At 35.1% G+C, this 21155-nt stretch overlaps 1 protein-coding gene across 2 annotated transcripts in view; it reads left to right on the forward strand.

Annotated features, from left to right (window-relative positions):
- The window catches only part of KCND2 (potassium voltage-gated channel subfamily D member 2), a 589585-nt gene extending 581574 nt beyond the window's left edge, over window positions 1-8011 (forward strand). The window contains exons 5-6 of one of the 2 annotated variants that reach the window (XM_036246722.1): window positions 3464-3711; window positions 5369-8011. In XM_036246722.1, coding sequence (XP_036102615.1) covers window positions 3464-3711; window positions 5369-5546 — 426 coding nt within the window. In that variant the 3' untranslated portion in view covers window positions 5547-8011. The remainder of the gene's footprint in view (window positions 1-3463; window positions 3712-5368) is intronic. The other variant, XM_036246723.1, reaches the window with a different exon arrangement.
- Window positions 8012-21155: the final 13144 nt, after the last annotated feature.

The raw sequence follows: 21155 nt of genomic DNA on the forward strand, positions 1-21155 counted from the left end.
CTTTTGTGAACACTCAGTCCTTCCAGGCAGGATCACACTGTCTGCATTACTGGAAAATATACTAAAAGACAAAAAAATAAAAACACAATATTTGAAATTAGTTTGAAAGACTATTGTGACATTTCAATTTGGAAAGTATTTTAGAGACATTAAAATGTTTGTATCCTTGGTTGTTATCCTCACTCTAGTGTAAAATACTAGTTTAACGCAGATGTAAAGTTGTTTTCCAACAGCCAACTACAAGTCTTATAAAATATTATTTCACCCTGATTCTTAAAATGTTGATTAAACAGAAAAAAAATGTATTGAAGTTCAAGTGTTCCTGACATCTGGATGAAGGGAATATCAAGAGCAATAATGAAAAATAAAGAATGACTGAATATAAGCATTTCCTTCATTCATAGGTATAATCAATACAGATAGATAGTAACACTACAAGTTCTCCTAAGAAAAAATGGTATTTAATCAATACCCCTTTAGCTGAGGATTGAGTATACATTTCCCCATTTATAGCCTCTGGTAGGAACTCCTCTTTAGAAAACTCACCTATTCTCTAGCTAGCTTGTCAAAAGAGGTCACAATCTGTGACCACAGAGCAGAACAAAACCTGTACCATATTTTGATCAAGTCTTCTCACTCACCATTGATGCATATTTGTATTCTCAATTCCAAATATTGTCCATACATTTATTCATTTAGTTTTATTTAACTATATAATCATTCAACAAATATGTATTACTTGCCTTCTAAGTGCCAGTGAGCTGAGACCTTAGATATGCCAGGAAGTCAGGTGTGGTCTCTGTTCCTGTCAACTTCTGTATGTGGGAAACAACACGGATATTACTAGGGAAGGGCAATGAGCAGCAAAGCAACAATGGACCACAGTGGATGGGGCAGAGGGTGGAGCCAAAGGGTACAGGATCAAGCAAGTCTTTCTGGAGGAACCTGAGGTAAAATCCACAGGATGACTAAGAGCTAGTTAGGCAAAGAAATAAAGGGGCTGAGGAATGTAGAACTTGGTCTAAGGACTTGGCGGGTAGTAGCACAAGAGGAGACAGAGAAAGGCAGTGGCTAGATAACGCGAGGTTTTTGAGGCATGTGAAAAATGTTGATCTTCGCCTCAAGTGGAAAATTATTTGAGGCTTTAAACAAGAAAGTTACAGGATTGTAGCTGATTTTAAATAAAAATGTGGACAGGTCTATAACTTACTAGAATAACTCTGAAATTTAAATAACATTAATAATATAATATATTATTTTTGCCTATCTTTTCCTTTCATTTTATTATTATTATTTTTTTTTTTGCTATTTTATCATTTAGGGCTTTTTAAATAAAAAATATTTAATACCAATCAATAAAGTTTAAATTGAGCTGCCTACAAAAATATATGGTAATCTGCAGCAGATGACTTCTTCACTTCAGTCACTGAGGAGATAAGTTAGAATCTCATGTGTTATAACTTGTACTATGTGTGAGAAATGTGCGTTGAAAGAGAAGACAACAGTGTGAATCTCAGTGAATTATTTTTTTCTATAAAATTTAATATTTAACACAAAATTCTATCTTATCTGAACATATTTTCTCTGGACTTTTATCTGTAGAATGTTAAATTTCATTTACTTCCAAATGCTTTTCTCAGCAAAGAAATGACAAAATGAGTAACTAAAACAATCTATTTCCTATTAGCCAGTGAATTGCTTCAGTTGTTTTGCTAATGTTTAAGATGAGAGATAGTTAAGTGGAATTCTGCACTTGCAAAGTCTCCCATTATATGACTATTCCAACCAACACAAAAGAAAAATAGTAAAAAAGTCATTTAGTAGCTCAGACCAAAAATGTTTTCCCTTATATTACTGAGATAACAGTCTTCCATAAGCACTGTAGGAGACAATTTTTTTATTAAATATATATATATTTAAATTATTTCTATTAATTTGTTTTTGTTACAGATGTTTTTCCTTTTTCCCCCATTGACACCCTCCTCCCCGTCTCCCCCACCCCATCCCCAGCTTTGTTGTCTATGTCCTTTGGTTATGCATACATGCATATAAGTTTTGTGGTTCATCTCTCTCCCCCAACACCCCTTCTTTTGAGGTTTGTCAGTCTGTAACCTACCTTTATGTCTCTGGGTCAATTTTTTTCATCAGTTTGTTTAGTTCATTATATTCCACAAATAAGTGATGTCATGTGATATTTGTCTTTCTCTGCTTGGTTTGTTTCACTTAGCATAACACTCTCCAGGTCCCTCCATATCATCTCAAAGGATAAAAGATCTTTCTTTCTTATAGCTGCATAATATTCCATTTTGTGCATGTACCATAGCTATTTTATCACTCATTTACTGATGGACACTTGGGCTGTTTCCAGATCTTAGCTATTGTAAATAGTGCTGCTATGAACATAGAGGTACATATATTCTTTCTGAATGGTGTTTCAGGCTTCTTCATCAGAGAGATGCAAATTAAAACAACTATGAGGTATCACTTCAAACCTGTCAGAATGGCCGCCATCAACAAATCATCAAACAAGTGTTGGCGAGGGTGTGGAGAAAAGGGGACTCTAGTACACTGCTAGTGGGACTGCAGACTGGTGGAAAATGCCACTATGGAAAACAATATGGTGTTTCCTCAAAAAGTTAAAAATTGAACTGCCATTTGACCCAGTGATCCCACTTATTAAATATTTTTTAAGCAAATTTTACATTGTGTTTCTCTAAAATGTAGTATATGAAATGATGTCCATCACTACTTACTTCTTGGCTAGAAGAACTCTAAATACAGGTAGAGAATCTGAATATACCTAGTGATATATCACAAAGATAAGAAAGGAGACCTGAAAAGTTCAGTGCTAACCCCTTCTGAGTCAAACATAAAGTGATACACTTTGCAGATAAATATATTGTACTTATTTAACTAATAAGTCATATTTTTCTCTCTACTGAGAGAAATGGGAAGTGTCCTGGGTGCTTTATTTTCTAATTTAAAAATGTTTTAAATTCCATGTGAAAATATTTGCTTTTATATAACAGACAATCTAACTTGGATTAAAATAATCTTCCCCATAATTTCAATCTGTTTAAAAATAAGTCAATGTGAATTTACATATTTTTAAGTATTATCTATATTCATTTTCAAGTTTTTTCCTTCAGTTTATAACTTCCAGTTTTGATGTTTAAATTAAAAAATGATATTTCAAGATAAAGTTAGTCTACAAATAGATACTAAATCAGCCTTCATGTGTCAATCTCAAGGTCTAACAAGAGAGATTTTATTTTTCCATAAATGCCAGTATTAGGTGGCTTTGATATTTTAATCTTTATGAAAATGTTACTAGTTACCCATCGAATAGTATAAATGTATGTGGATATTTTTATGTTTTAAAAATAAAGCTATTCATTTTCATTTTTAAAGTTAAAAAGTGTGTTTCTGTTTTTCTTCGCATTTTTCTACACCTATGGAACAGAATCATGAGTTTGTGGATGAACAAGTCTTTGAAGAAAGTTGCATGGAGGTTTCAACTGTTAATCGTCCTTCAAGTCACAGTCCCTCTCTGTCTTCACAACAAGGAGTCACCAGCACTTGCTGTTCAAGACGACACAAAAAAACTTTCCGCATCCCAAATGCCAATGTATCAGGAAGCCATCGAGGCAGTGTGCAAGAACTCAGTACGATTCAGATCAGATGTGTGGAGAGAAACCCACTATCTAACAGGTACATTAATCTGTGTGGACACACACCCGTGCTGGTTCCCCGAGCACATCTTCACCTGCAGTTTCATTGCTACATGTGTGGCATCTAAATTCTAGTTTCTAGAGTTTAGAATGTGACAAAACTTAGACTGTAACAAGTAGGAGAATGGATCTACTGTAATATTCATTAAGAGTCATAAGAGTAATTGAAGCAATATTAAAAGATCTGAAGGAAGATAAGGCAGTCAGGCAACCACAAATGCATTTCTACTGCTTCATTCCCACAGCTGTTTCATATGCCCAGGAACACACAAATAGCCTGAAATGATAGTCAACACTACTAAAAGAGACAAATGAAATTGACATTGATATGATTAAAAAGTATTCAACAGCATATATAAATAAATCAACAGAGTCAATGTGACAGTGATAAATGAAACTATGCCTACACAAATATTTTGAATCAATATACAATTTTGACTAAAAAAGTATTTTGGCCACAATAAATACAAAAATCAATCCAATTCAAAGAAAGATAAGCGAAATGCTAAAATCGTTTACCTCCAGTGAGTTTATGGACAAGTGAGCTTCTGTTGCTGTTTTCCCTTTGCTTCTCTCTATTTGCTTGTTTTTACTAGTCATTAAAAGGACCAATTTTTTCCAAATAATTTTTACTTTGTTTTTCAAATAAAATAGCTTTTATTTTTAGTTTAACAACCATTAATTCAGTGCTACTTCTTTGTTGGCATCCAACAATCTTTGTGGAAAATCTGGATGAGATTCTGAATTCAAACTATGTTGATTTACATAAATTATGTATCTGTGGGAGCAGAATATTAAATGCTGGAGCAATGAAAAATGTCTGTCTCAGAGACATTTTACCACTTCGAAGTAGAAAATTGAGAAGTGTTTGGAAAGAAAATTTTAGTACATAAACATTAAATTAATTTTCTATGAAAGTAAAATAGTTTGAAGTTACTATGTATCTCCTCCTTTCTTCTTTTCCCTGGACCACATGCAAGAACACCACTTGGGAAAGCCCTTAACTATTAGTAATGGCTAACGTTTGGGTTTCTTAACATTTGGTTGTCACTAAGTTGAGAGCTTTAAGGACACTCTATCCCCCAAAGAGACAAGATAGTAAAATGACTCTGTGGTCAAAGATTTGAGGCATATCTACAGGAAATATCCCTTTGATAATGGTATCTCAAACCTCTCAGAGGTTCTATTTAAAGAAAACTATTTTGCTCAGCCCTGTGTTTCAAAAATGTATCTGATCCTCTTTCTCACAATTTTATGCAACACTTTGAAAAACACTGATGAAATCAAATTTAGCCGGTTTTTACACATCTATTTACAATTTAGGACCTGACTAATGTTCACTTTAATATATAGGATGGGGTAAATGTAGGTTTACAGTTGTGAGTATGTGAAACACAGAGATTATTCTTGTATTATTATTTATTAATTATTGTATTATTTTTCATAAAAACAACTGTAAAGTTACTTGTGCCCACCTGTATATTAAGGTTTGGTGCTCCCTTTTTAAAATTATGTTAATTGTTCTTAGACATTTAAGCTATTATTTATAAGTGTGACACCTGCATACTTTCGTTGTAGGAGAAAAAAAATTTTAAGTAAACAACTTACCTTCTTAAATCTATTTTTTCCCTCATCAGCCGTTCCAGTTTAAATGCCAAAATGGAAGAGTGTGTTAAACTAAACTGTGAACAACCTTATGTGACTACAGCAATAATAAGCATCCCAACACCTCCAGTAACCACTCCTGAAGGAGATGACAGGCCAGAATCTCCGGAATACTCAGGAGGAAACATTGTCAGAGTGTCTGCTTTGTAAGGCAACCAGAATCAGGTCTAGGAGAATTTGAGCCCTGGCTGTGGAAAGAATACCAATGTGGAAGAAAGAAGAAAAAATAAATGTTTTTCAGATGAAAATGGCAAAGTAAGAAGGTTGGTAGTAAAACAAAAATAAAGCTTCCAAACTAGAGGATGGAAATAAAACCACCAAATGGCATTTCTTTAGAGTTTGACCTGATGTACAGAGGAATAGTCTGTGGCCCTTGAGCTTTGTGAATGAGCACAACGAAATGCCGCCTATTGATGCTTCTTATGACCAGAACTCTTTTTTAATAAAATAAAATAAATCTTTGAACCTAATGTTACAGTTGAATGCAAAACAAACAAAAAAAAATATGGAAAACATTTTGATAAAAATTTTTCCTGTTAAAACCATGAACATTGGCTATGATGAAGATTATTGCATATTAAAAAACTCATGCAACATATTTGTATTGACTGAAGGAAACCATCATAATGCATGCTAGAATTCTTTGGAGTAGTGATCTCAGTTTCCTTATGTTGTCTTCAGACTAGGCATGATAAACTATAAATGTAGAAAGGGGGAATTTCTGTGCACTTACAACAAGCTGATCGTTCATGTTCTATGGTGGGCTGTGCAAATAAACTCCTTTTGGGACTGCAGCATTTCTCATGGGGATGCTCAATAGTAAATCTAAAATGTTCAGTTAGTTCAGTATTAATTATAATTTTACCTTGCACCTAGATAATGTTACAACTGCAATAATTCATTGTGCACCTGTTGTACCAGGAATCAGGATTTTGTTGTTATATTTTCCAGATCTTCATAATTTCTGTAAGAGCCACATTCATAGAAAAACTTCTAGTGTGGTTAGGTTTTAGATAATGTTTTAATCCAAAACTTTTGTGTCATAAATGTTTTTCAGTAATATTCTTTGGTGCAATGTATTCCTGTGACTGTTCATTTCTTGTTCCTGTTTTTCTATAGCACGTTTATATTGGGTTTATTGTCATCAACTGGACTAATGCTCTGTAGTTCAATTGACTTACCTACATCTGTATTTCCCAACAAATCCTCTTGTAAGTAGATTATCATCATCAATCCCCTTGTCAAAAATTAGAAAAAAAGGAGTTGACATCCATGAATTATCTCTAACCTCTTTGCTGTCATGGAAAAGCCCACACATTAGATATACCACTGTATGTTCCATAAAAAGAATTGGCTGGACTATTATCACAGGATCAGTGATCCCAGAATTTCACTTGACATATTATTTATTTTGCTTTAGATCTCAAATAAATATAAAATAACTAATAGGAATTGAAAGGCAGAGATAAACCAAGTGCTTTATGTAACAGTATTTGATGAAAGCACGCTTTCCATGCTGTTGGAAAGGCAGCACAAATCAATCTCAGAAAGATTTCTGTGTATTGCAAGGAACAATTTTCTCCACTAAATCAGGAGAACAGGTGTTTGGTGATGCAAAGTTGAACTCTATGTACATTTAAGTGAAAAGTCTCGATAATGTTTCACCTTTAAAATATATCAGCAGATATGTCTGCACGTGACAGTGTAAAAATGTTTTATGTCAGATGAAAAGTTTTGTTCATTCCAAGCCACCAGTGTAAGAAATAAGGTTTAGCTTTGATACAGAGAAAGAGTTAATAATTATCCCTCTACTATAGAGATTTTTAAATGCTTATTATAATTTATCATAAAAATTAATTAATCCAACTATTTTCAAGTAAAGCCAGAAATTCTTGCTTCCCATTTCTAGAATTGCTTCTAGAACAATGCTGTGCACACAGTAGATTTTAATAAACATTTGCTGAGTGAAAGGAAGATAAATTCTTCTTTCTCTTGAGAAGAACTGGCTATATTTCTAGTATGTCTTTAAAAAGTTACTAACCTTCCTGGAGTGTGAATATTAACAATTATATTAACACATGCCTCATGTCACTTTATGCTTCTAGAGTAAATATACAGTAAAAGTTCTTTGATGGCATTTGTTGAAAAATTTTTTAAAAAGTAGACTAAAGAAACCACAATCAGGAGTGCTTACATCTTTTGATTCCCAATGAGAATTCTATTTTCATGTTCTGAATATTACATTTTTAAAATGCAATTCAGTTAGATTATTTCAGTTAAAAATTCTGCCTCCTTTTCAACTTATCATATATCCAAAACTATTATTTTGTTTAGATTTTTGGAAGAAAAAAAAAAAAATTGGTGTTTTAGGTGATTTAAAAGTGTACTGTGTTGGTGGTGAATGACTATTGATGACTGTGTTAAGTGCATCTGTATTGTAAGTGAAATGTAATTATTTCTGTGTACCATATGGAGTAACCAAGGTCATTGTTTTGGACAATTTTGTTTGAAATTTATATATCTTATTTTAAAAGGTAGCATAATATCTGCATTATGCTGGAAAAAAATAGGCCTCTGGAGAATACTTAAATAAACATGTGCATGCTTGAACAGGATTACACAGTTGGTTGGCTGTTGCTCTTTTCCTTAGACTTTCTTCTCTTCCAAATCTAGGATGTGTCACATTCCTAATACATATCTGGGAGTACTCTGTAACAGATCAAATGAACCGATCACTTTTAACAGTTAAATCTAGTCTACATCAGCGGAGATGGTAGTTCTGCCAACAATGGGAAATTAGGCAGAGATTTTAAGAGAAATGTTAATATCATTTAAAGATTTTAAAAAAGTGTCACTGCTTTAAATGGTTATTTTTGGACAAATCTTGGCAATTCCAACTCCATAGCTATTAATTAAGATAATTTAAGTACATTGCAAGATTTTATTAGTCATTAAAAAAGATGTAGTATGGGTAAAATCAGTTGTTTTTATATATGATACTTTCAAGTAGAGTGCTCTCTCACTGTGTGACCCACAGTTTATTAGCCTTCACCCTACATGCCACTTACTTCTTGCACAGTGCGGACCGGAGAGAAGGCTGCTGCCTGAACCTTATAACCTTCTTCACCATCACTTCTTGAGTTAAGCAAAGAGACATTTTGAGGTAATAACTTCAGTCAGAACTCAATAGATTCTTAGTCAAAGACTATTTTCTACCTAAGGAAATAGCCAGGGTGATTTATTTGTCTAGGGGAGTGTGTGTGTGTGTGTGTGTGTGTGTGCGTGTGTGTGTGTTTATACACATATTCATAGATTTTTATTCATTGTTTTTATAAGCACATACTTGATGGTTGACAGTTTCTGTTCAGTAGGGGACAAAAAGTAAGACAACGTTAAGAGATTACTAGAAGAATGAAACAGAGCAAATCATTTAGCACAGAGAGTGGTTTTAACTAGTGATCCCCCTGCTGGATAGTCTCTGTATTTTTTCTTATTAATGATTTTTCTTTATAGGCCTTGAATTATTGAGATGTCGATCATGCATTAAAAAGGTTCAATACACCTCCCTATTTCTTCAGCTTAGTTACAAATGTGGACTTCGAAATAGCCTCCAGGGAGTTATATCAATGTCTGCCAGCAACAATGCTCAAATGAATAAAAAAGGCTCTTGATATCAAATAAATGACTCCTCAGAGTTTCATAAGAAAGTCATCTCATCTTCCTAGGGTGTTATTAGGTGTTTATTTTATTAACTCACAGTTACAAAAAGGGTTATTGCTTTGTACAGTATAAACTTCACCGGAATTTACAACACAGTTGTGCCGATACTCTATTTCTTTGAAAAAATAAATGTAAATTTCTTTTTGCCTGAGCTAGTTGTATTTAAGGTAGTAAAACATTCTTTAAAAGGAAGGATATTTTACTTGAAAGAACTTTTTACTTTTTTTGGAATTATTACTTTTGAATAGCACATTTGCTTAAGATAATTATATATTTATTGCAAAGAGTTTTCAGTGTAAACAATATTACATCCATCTTGTAACTTCTAACCGTTTGCTCTTTACTGCTTGCTTTACTTTTTTCTTTTTTTCTCTAGAGCATGATTAATTATTCTATTAGGTTATTCTCCCTCTTTCCTTAATCAATTTTTCCCCTTGTTTTTCTATGGAAATCCACTAGATGACTATTGTTTATTCTACATATAACTCAAATCCTTGAGAATAGAGGATATGCCAGACATTGCATTAGCTGCTAGAAAAATAGAGACTAAGATTCCAGACCAAATTCTCCTCAGGCAGTTATATAAGGAAAATAGTTTAGAGTACTCTGTGCTTCACCCTGCTATTCATACTCTTACACCAAAAATATTCTTCTTTCTGCATATTGACAGTCATTTTACTGCTTTAATCTCCTGAAGACACCTCCTCAACAGAGACAGCATCAAGATAGTGTTCTTCAGCCCTGGACAGTTTTCTCAGTGGTTAGAGCATCGGCCCCAGGACCAGAGAGTCATAGGTTTGATTCCAGTCAAGGGCAAGTACCTGGGTTGTGGTTAGGTCCCCAGTCCTGGTAAGGGTCATGTTGGAGGCAACCCATAGATGTGTCTCTCTCACATTGTTGTTTCCCTCTCCCTCTCTCTCGCTCTCTCCATCCCTCCCCCCCTCCGACTCTGTCTGAAGATAAATGGAAAAATATCCTCAGAGGAGGATTATATATTTTAAAAAAGACAGTGTTCTTCAAAGTTCTTTCTAAAATCTTCCCCTCACATCATTAAAATTATCTTTCTGTGGGCCATGATCCTCTTTCTACTGGAGGAGGGGTTGCAGAAAAGGGCACACGCACCCTGACCTACCTGCTTGGAGAAAGATTAAAAAGCAAGTCAACATAAAACAAAACAGAAAAGGAGGCAGAACTTCACATTTATGATTTGAACATGGTAAAATAACTAGCATTTTCCAAGTATACACTCTGCCCTTTCTACCATAGTTTCAGAGGATGTTAAGAAAACTACTAAAATAGCTCTGCAGGAGGAGTACCACACAGTGCTGCTGTGAATCTTAACAACACACCTCCAGTTAGTGCATCTGATTCACCCCACTGAACCATGTGAAAGGATGGAGCAACAGAGCAGTAAGTAGAAAGAAAGGTAAGGTTATGATCAGTAGCACTCACCAAAATGTGGGCCTTGTGGTTTACCTCATTTTCACAGCCTGGGGCTGGCTGAAAAAGAGTCTTGAATGGTGCATATCAAATATGTGGAGAGAGATTTGGGGGAATCCTACAAGACAATGTTGGGGAGTTGACCAGAGCTACAGGTGAATGAGAGGCATTTTGGGCTTTTATTCTAATTAACAATCCAGCATTTTTTAATTTAATCAATTCCTTTGTTAGAGCTAAAAATTGTAACACCAAAAGTTACTTAACAGTTACTTAACTTACTCAGTTTTAATAGTCAAGCACTGATAAATTGCTCTGAGATCCCCAAGGTTTCCTGCACAACAGAGGACAAAACTCTGAAAAAGCAGAATACGGAACTAGTACTGTGAAATGCGAAAGAGAATTGAAAGAGCCAAACATGGACCTTGACCAGGAAAAGATGAATCTGTTAAATTTCCATATCAGAGGCATTGGATAGAACAATTTCAAAAGTGAAAAATGTCATGCACATCACAATGTTACATAGGACTTAATCTGGATTGTCAGCATGATTTTTATTACCAACCAACCTGGTAAAAAACAAACAAACATAAAAACAATGTACAAGCCACAGAAGTAAATTCCTAATGTAGCCTTTCAATATACAGTTTCTTTCTTCCACAGATTCACAGTGAACACTAAATATCAGTGATTATAACAACCGTGAAAAAATAATGTCACTGAACAAGGGCCTGCTGCCCGAGACACAGAGGAGCCAAAATTATGATGTTGGCTTTTTAGAGAAGAGAGCTTTTCATTGCTGAGTCCACACACAGGACACCGAAGGCACTGCTAAATCTTTCCCCCTGAACTGGGGTCTGAACCAGTTTTAAGGGTTAAAGAGAACAAGGTGGCATGTGGTCGAGCTGGCTGAGCAAGTTTTGATTGGAGGGGTTGGAACTTGGCCAATTATGGTACAGAGTAGAAAGGTAAAAGAAAGCACAAAGGAATTCCAATCTAGGAGGGTCTGATTGGTCAGTTCTGAATTTGTTCATATTTTCCTTCCAGGCAGTGATCTTCCATATTGAAGGAATTTTCACTTCATAAAGGTCTCTAGTAGCCACACTTCTGTTACTTGTATTCTGTTACTTGCATATACTGAAGATTCTAGGTTCCAGGGTCAAATGGAGGATGGGGTAGCACATGCACAGTGCTGTCTCTGTAAAACAAGGATTACATTAACCACTCTGCTTTAAGGAAGTAGGACCAGCGTGCTGTTTCAACAACAGTGACTGCTAACACTTACTGGGTCTTAAATAAATGCCCAGGAACTGTGCTAATCATTTTATATGCATCAGTCCATTAGCTACATTTCTTTTGAGACCAACACTGTAACATTGTACGATGAATTTTCCTAATTCAGAAAATATACATTTTTAGATTAAATTGTATGTTTCTGCGATGGTGCTCTACTTTGTAGAAATATTGATGCTATTTCTGCTTTTAGAGTAAAACAGAAATGAAAGGAAGTGGGGGACAGGAGGAAGTCCAGTTATATTCATGCTTTGTTGGTTGCAATGCCATTATAAAGGATGATCAATTTTTCTTCCCATTTCCTTTGGTCTAATTTTTTTTAATCTAGAAAAATATCCCACTAATAGCTTTTTCTGATTGACTATTGGTGAATTAAAATAAAAATGGAACCTGACTGAAAATATATTGCTGTCCTAATTAACAAAGGTTTTGTCCAGCAACTTCGAATCAGCAAAACATATACACTACGTTAATTTTCCAGTAACAAAATTATGTGTTAGAGCATTCATGCTCTCTCATCGGCCCCCATTTTTGAGCAAGGGCTGCCAAAATGTACAAGTAGTTGATCGGGGCTGTAGTTATAGCCTGCAGCAAACAGTTGACTCCAAGTCCTGGAGGCTCATAATAACAGAAAATAAATATTTTGGAATTAGGTCTAAAGCACAATTCCCACCCTTAATTATCTTTTGTATCATCCTCAAATTATTGCAGGCAAAAACTCTGGAGCACAACTATGAAGTACCTATTGGCATTTAATAACACGTGCAAAATAGGGCACACAGGGATTCAGATAGGCAATGTAACTGCATAATTCAGTATCCCAAATTAATATGACACAATAAAAAAATTTTTTTTGATTTTTTCATTCTCACAGAGAATTCCAAAATTTTTCTGTAGGTTGTTGGTATTTTTTATTTGCTCCTAATAAAATAGAAAGCTTCAATAAAAGTGTAAACACAGACATTTGAGTTACACAGAACTGTAAAAAATTTAATGTACCTTTTAAAATGGTACTTGGGATATAACTACTTGTCATAAAACTTCTTCTTTGTGTTTCATCGTTTGCTTGCTTTATGTTCCAATATAGCACTGGCCTATTAATAATATCTTTTACCTTCTACCTCAATATTTCCTTTCTTACTTCTCACAAGGAAAATGTGTTATTTATCATAAGTATTAATGTTGTGTCCAAAACTTCTTTTACGTAAAAAGTTAAGATGCAATTATGATTTAAAAGAAATGTACTATATCAAAAAGTTAATATTTATGGTTTATCGTTGTCAAATCCTATTGAACATGATGATAACTTATAAATATTTACCTCAATGAGATAAACCTTCTTCAAATTGTCATATAGATGATAAACTTCTCATTTCTGTTTTTTTCTAGAGTAGGAATATACAGCAGGTAAATTCTAATATAAATATCATGCTACAATTTGAAAGGAGACATTTATGTAATATGCAATAGCTCCACCAGTATCTGAAACAAAATGCACAAGGCCACTAATGCGGGACTAAGAGAGAAATGGAACCACCAGTGACTGGAGGAACCAGAAACCATATGTTCTTTGAAAGACACAGAGTTTGAAGGACTAGACAGAATTCAAAATTGTGTCAATTTCTTTGGATAGTTTATCTAGAATTCAGTTCATTGGCAAAGATTCTGAGAATTAAGTTTTATTACACTGTATTTACTATTAGATATAGATTATAAAGTATGTGGGATTATCTAGAATTAACTCAAGACATTTCCCTCTAGCCTCAAATTGTAAGTATCTAAACATAAATTTAGGCTGAATGCTAAAATGATTATAATGAACTCAAATTAGGAGGATAAGTCCATAAGACAAAACGTGAGAGTATAAATGCCTCACCTTATGTGTTTGAATATGTCTGATTCTGATAAGTACATTTCTATAATGACCCCTGACCATAATAAAAATTTAAATACAAATGAACTTTAGAATGACTAGTTTATTTTTAATTAGTTGTACTTCTTTTCTCCATTTCTTCTTATAACAGAAAAGTATAGTTGATACCCTAAATATATTATAATAGCACAAATGATTTTTCATAATACAAGAGAAAGCCAAAAAGAAAAAAATTAATTAATTAACTTAAGCATCCAGTGCACTTCTCATAATGGAAACATGTAAAATAATATAAAATATTGCTATAAAAATAATTCTTAGAAAATTTCTTAGAAAAAAATTCTTAGACAATTTCTTGTACATACATTTCTATTTTTAAATAATAGGTTACCATATAATTTATGTAGTGGTTTACTTATGAAATCCCTTTTATGTCTCAGATAAAAGGAGAAAAAACGTGGGAGAAAGGGATTAAACACACACACACACACACACACACACGTACACACTGAGACAGGCAGAATGTGGAGTCCCATTTAGTTTACTACCTGATGTAGTTTAATGAAATGTGAAAGGAAACTTTTTATTGTCAGTAATCATATCTTCTGATGTTTTTTCTTTGTTGATTGTACAAAATTATAATGTAGCTATGGCTGGCCTTTTCAAATGAATCTTCTTGAAAAGAACTATCAAAAGTAGCATTCTTAGGATTACCAAACAGCATTGTCTCTTTTTCTGAAGCTTAAATATGTAGAGTGCTGAAACTTGCATTAGCTGGAGCTGGGAAGAAATGAGATAGCAGTGACTTTGAGTACATACCTGAAAAAGAAACTCATTGCTTATTAAGTTGCAAATGTATTGGGAATATGTGCCTTTGTAAATTACTTTTAAGTAAGCAACCCGTAGATTTAAAAATATTAATCCACTTTTTAGCTAAATTTATTTTAAACTTTAAGGTTCTCATTTCTGACAGCAGGGTTGTGAAAAGCAAACGATCCTATTTTATTACCATGAAAATAAAAAGGACACCAAGTACTTCAAAGCCTTGTTTAAAAATGTATCTACGACCTTCTGTTCTATTCTCCTCCCTATTTTTCAAGTGGATAGGTCACTTTCTTTGGACTTTGTAATTTATAAGGATCACAGAGATATACAGATGCCCACATTTTCCAGTCCATGTTAATCACTGTATATAACACCATGTGGAGAACTGGGAACACACCAAGAGGAAGAAAAGTTTTGTCACCCAAAGGGAATGTTAAATGCTTCCTGGATATTAAACAGTGTGAAATGCATCTCAAGAAAATTGTTGGATAGTACATTGTCTGCAGCTTCAAATAATATAAATTTCAAGAGATTTCTAATAAGGAAGGAATTTTTTAAAGGAATGGTTCTTGCATTATATGTCAGCTATGACTAAAACAGTACTGCAAAGGAGCATACAGACCCTCAGACTGCAGAGGTAGCCATTCTATTCATTCATTTTCTTTGTGAGCAACTGTATATGTTTCAGGCACTGTGCTAGGTGCTGGGATGAAATTATAACATGATTCTACTCTTGTTGGTATCATAGGGGAGGGAAAATAATTTCCCCTCTACTCTTATCAGTTCTCAGCTGAGACCCTCTGAACAAAACACAGATTAGCAAGAGGAAAACAAATAAGTTTATTAATGTGTATACCTCATGATTTTAGAAAGCTACCCAGGGAAACTAACCACTCAAGGTAGTCTAGAATTCAGGATTAAATAACATCTTAACATGAAAAGGGTAGGGGCATGCAGGCGATTTTTAGAGAGGAAAAAATGGGCTCTCAGAAGAACAGATGGGAGATATGATAGTTTGTGGCAAAGTTAGTCTGAGTGTGGTGTTGACTTCTCATTCTTCCCTTATGACAACAGTTGATAAAATACCTGGGGAGGGGATTTATGACAATTGAATTTCTTTGAAGGATGTATGTTTAAGCAAATAGTGTTTAGAGAAGGTCTCTTCCTGCATTTGCAGCTTTTTCAAGTTCCAAAATAATCAATACACCAAAGAGGCATATTTTGGGATGGCACATTCTGTTACCCTTCAGTATTTATAGTGTACTTGTTGACTTGGACCCAAAACAGGTAGAAATATAATTAAGGAACTTTAGAGTCAGATACACTCTAGAAAAAAAATGAAGTGTTCAGATCAGCAATGAAATAGTGGTGGAGGTGGTGGGAGGTATTAGGTTTGTGTTGAAGAAAAGGCCTCTAGGTAAAGACAGGTGAGACCTGCAGAAGGAAGAGCCAGCCAGGCACAGAGCATTCTGGGTCTGGGGAGCACACATATATTTTCTCTGGCAATGTAAAAGACCAATCTATTTGATTTCAGTAAAAGTCATGGATTTTATTTTTTTCCTTCCATTGCCTGCGATTTCAAACCTTTATGTGATTCAGGGGCCAAATTTTTCTAGATGATTTAAAATAATCAATAGTTTATCTTTCTTGATTCTTATTTCTTTTCCTTTCATAGTTAAGTGCCCAAATAAAGGTCTTTCTGTGAAAATATCAGCTCACATTTATTCACTAAGCATCCAATAGGAGCCATTATGTCCTTGCAATTGCCTGCTGGTATTAGGATAACCATTTCCCAAGAGAGGGGACTGAAGTCAAGGGAAGTTAAACAACTTGCCCCTGGCCACAACACTGGTAAATGAGTAAGATGGGATTCAAACCCAGATCTGACTGCAAAGCCTGGACTCTTTCCTCTCTAACAGGGTCTCTCATTTTCTTGACAATGAAATTAAATAGTATTAAACCTGCATACAAGATATAATTCTGGATTTCATCACTTAAAGACAAGTTTAGGCGCCTCTTTTATCTTTCTTACATCTGTACTATTGTGTTTTTATCATTAAAATGACTACCAAATATTTTTTTATTAATTTATTTTTGTTACAGATGTTTCTCTTTTTCCCCCCATTGACACTACCAAATATATATGTTTTAACCCTCACTGAGGACATGCTTAGAGAGAGGAAGGAAGAGACAGAGAGAGAGAGAGAGAGAGAGAGAGAGAGAGTTGAGAGGCAAACATTGATTGGTTGCCTTCTGTACATGCCTGACTGGGGATCAAACACACAATCCAGTTATGTGCCCTCACCAGAAATCGAACCGGCAACCTTTCAGTACACAAAACAACACTCAACAAGATGGGCACTACTCAGCAGTTTTATAAGCCAAAGTTCATTCATTCACTTTATTAATTCAACAAATATTCATTGGGCACTACTCTGCTATATGCCTGAAATAGAACAATGAAAAAGACAAATATGATTCCTCACCATTGCAGTATTTGTATCATTGAAAAGGCTATCATTAAACAAATAAGCATACAGATAATATGTAATTGCAATTATAGTAAGTGCCATAATGATAAATAATGGGTTACTATAAAAGAGATAACAGAGGAGTTCTCATTAAGATTTAAGGTCCAGAAAAGTTCTCTTTGAGGAATTGGCATTTATTGGGTCCTAAATGAGAAGTGGGAATCATTCAAAAATAGGAGAAAAAATATTTCAGGCAGCAAACACTAGAAGCAAAATTATAATTTACAAGACAGAAAAGCTCTTGTAATTTGCAAACCTGTTAGAAGGCCTCTGTAGTTGAGCCACACTGAGTGAGGGGAGTGACTATTAGTTGGAAAGTGGACCTGGCAAAGGACACGTATGAATTTATAGACTCTTCACTTAAGGATTTTGAACTTTGTCCTCAGTCCAATAGAAAACCATGAAGAATTTTGAACTGAGATTTGAGATGATCCAATTTATGCTTTTTAAGGATCACTCTACTTGCTGTGTGAAGAATTGTTGGGGAAAGGACACAAGAGGAAGCCAGGAGACCAGTTAGGAAACCACTTAACTAACTCAAGTGGGAGATGAGATATGGCTGATTTAGAGTGGCACCTGAGAAAACTAGACATGTTAAGGGACATTTGGGGGTTAAAGTCAAGGAGACTTGGTAGTCATTGGTATCAGCAAGAGAAAATTCTATGAAAGCTGTTGATTTCTGATTTAAATAGCTGAGTGGAAGAAAGTGTCATTTGCTGAAATGATCAAGAATTCTTCTTTGTACGTGTCATGAGTCACCCAAGAAGAGGGACAAGTAAAGCAATAATAATAATAATAATAATAATAATAATAATAAAACAACTAGTAAATATATATTGTTTACTATTAATATTTATTAAATATTCAACTGGGCCAACCACAGTTTTTAAGGGCTTTAAATGTATTAACTCATTTATCATCAGAAAAGCCCTATAAAGCATATATTACTAGCTTTTCTAGTTCATAGATAGAGACATTTGTCATAAACATAGAAATGTCACATAACATATCTAGAGTCACACACAAAATAATTCACAAAAAGGGGATTGAAATCCAAGTTTATGACTCTGGCTCTGAAGCCTGAAACCCACTCCAGTAATACACAGCACAGAAGAGGCTTTGAGAATTATTTCCTTTAGGAATCAACATCATGTAGGGGTATAAATCCAAGGTGATGGAATAAAGTCTAGAATAAGAGAAGGATTCCTGGAGCTATCCAGAAAGAGTTAAAAAGAAATTTGAGAAAGAGCTAGATATGTGTGAGGAAGCCAGGAGACTGTGGGAGAATGTCAAGATAAGGGAAGTTTCAACTCAAAGAATGCTGCAGAAATGTCAGGTAAGGTACATCTAAAAGTGTTGGGGCCATCTGTCACCGGAGTGGTCATCATTCAACTGAGCAAAAGCACATGACACGATGTAATAAGCACAAACCTAGAATGAATTAGAGACTCAAACCGTAGAAGACATTCTTGAGCAGCTTGACTCTGAAGGACAGCTTCAAGATGAAATTTCTAAGGGAATATGGGATAAAAGGAGGTGGGATTTTTATTTTCTTGACTTGACAGGATGTAATATGGTATGTTCCGATCTTGGTAAAAGATCTGGTGGATAGAAAAGGAAAAGTTGGAGTTGCAGGGAAGAAAAAAAGAATATAAAGAGTGAAGGAGAGGAAGGCACATGATTAGAGTGCAGGAGAAGGCAGAGGCCTGGGTGGGAGGCCCCTACCGACTCCTCTCTGAACAGAGTCCTGTGTGGCAACGTGTGACCCAGCAGGGCATATTCACCGAGTGTGCTCCCCTGCTGTCTTCTGCTCGTCCTCACCAATGGGTTACTGTGTCTACTGGGAACAAATTTGCCCTTCCATTGTTCTGAATAAAAGGAAAAATGACCCTAACTCTAAAGAGCACCTGGAAACCCCTAATGCACAGAACTGTACCAGGCACATGTGGCACTCAGCAAAATTTGGAAACTGACATTTTCATCAGTCTCCTCTGAATTCGTTTCTCCACACTCATCTCAATCCCTGGTGTTGGCAAATTCTATGGATGACAAGAAATCCCTGTGATCCAGGGAGATGATTCAGGAGATGTCATCTTAGCCATCAAGCCACCCACACACCACCCAAGTATCTGTAGGTTTCCTTTCCTGAGATCCCTCATTGGTTTAAACCTCTGGTTGTCAGCAAGTGCTAGGAGGAACACAATCTAATTGTCATAACTCACAGGAAGATACAGATGAGGGATGCAACTCCCATGATATTTGCAATTGAAAATAGACCACTTAAACTTTATGACTCTCTAAAGAAATATTAATATTGAGAGAGAAGTTGACTGTGGTCCCTGAGTATTCTTAAAGGAGCTGTCTATTCTGCCCAATCTGCCTATCAATCTGGATGGCCCTTTATACACAGAGGCACACCAGATATACACACAGGCATACACACACACACACATACATATATACTTAGACGCATACTGATGGACTGAGACACACATTTGTTATACACACCCACACAGAATGCACATAAACACACATATGCTTGGAAACACATAAAACACAGATAAACGTGCACACAGAGTGTGCTAATATACCTAAATACTGTGTCTTTTTTACAACACCTTTTAAAATAACATTTATTGCCATCTTTATCTGCTCATCGTCCACTAAATTTATCAGCCCATCTATTTACTAACTCGGGGCTTGCTACTGGTATACCCAACTTACTGATCCCAATTCTAGTTATGTTTGTTTTTTTCACATAACATGTGCAAGTACATAATCTCCTTCACTTTTACGGGATACTCCTGACCTCAGATATTCTGTTTCCCATAATCACTACTTAAACTATGTATTCTAATTTTTTAAATATACATCTTAAAAATATCACAAATAAATCTGAAGAATCAACCAGCATCTTGCTGCTTCTGTAGCTGGACAACTTAGATCTCATCCATCAGCCTGCTCAACTCTTCCTTTTTCAGAAACAGACAAAATCCAACATTGTTCTGATATTCTTGTTTTTAACTGTTGCGGTTTGCTGCAACAAAGCAGCTGAATTTCATAAGTTCAATATTGTTCCCTTCAAGAACTAACTCATCTTTCTGGACTTGAAAAACTGAACAAGCAATGCCTGATTTCATCTGAACCCTGCAAATGTATTTTTTACCCAAGAAATTTCTGATTTCAACAAGAGAACCATTCTCCTAAATAACACCGTTGATAGGGAAGTGAGCGTGCACAGACCTCTCTTCTTTGTCATTCCAGGGAGACTGAGTTACACAGAGATGTGATTGACGTCCCTCTGCAGGGTACTTATGGGGCCCTTCACAATAACGGTGCATCCCTCAGAGTGATGTCAACATTTTCTGATAGCTGAGTATGGTCTTCTTCCTCTGTGTAGATGGGGCAAGGAGCTACATGTTCTAATTTTTTTAGTTATAATTGAAGTAAGGTTTGAGTTCCAATTGAGATTTTTTTGTGTTTTTTACCAAATTGTATTACATGAGAGAGAAAGAGAAAGGAAAGAGTCAGTATAGCTGGCTAGTGGGCAGGAACCAGAATATGTAAAAATTTCTAAGAGCAGAGAGTTTGGGTTTATTATTCTAACTGACTAGAAAGGCATAAAGCATTTTAAACGGAGGAACAACAAGAACTGATTTCATTTGCAAAATACTATCATGGCTCTACAATGGAGAATACTTCCAATGACCAGCAAAGAAGTTGGAAAACCCATTAGGAGGTAACAGCCATGGTCCAGATGAGAAGAGAGGTAGCTTAAACTAGAGAGATAACAGTGGAGATGGAAAATATTTGGTAAATTCAGGAACTATTTTGAAGAATTGCCGACAGACTTGCTGTGGGATTAGACATGAGATAAAGAGGAGCTTAAACAACTGAGTGGATTTATTAAAAAGAGAAGGCTGAGGGAGAAGCAGGGGGAATCCAGAGTTCTGTTAGCCATGGCACATTTCAGATTCACATAATTTGTGTGGTAATGTCAAAGAGAAACTAGATGTATAAAACTGGGATTGCAGGGAAAGGTCAGGGCTAAAGACAGAAATATAAGAACTGTGAGTATAG

This window comes from Molossus molossus, unplaced genomic scaffold, assembly GCF_014108415.1.
Source record: "Molossus molossus isolate mMolMol1 unplaced genomic scaffold, mMolMol1.p scaffold_m16_p_7, whole genome shotgun sequence".
Classification (NCBI taxonomy): Eukaryota; Metazoa; Chordata; class Mammalia; order Chiroptera; family Molossidae; genus Molossus; species Molossus molossus.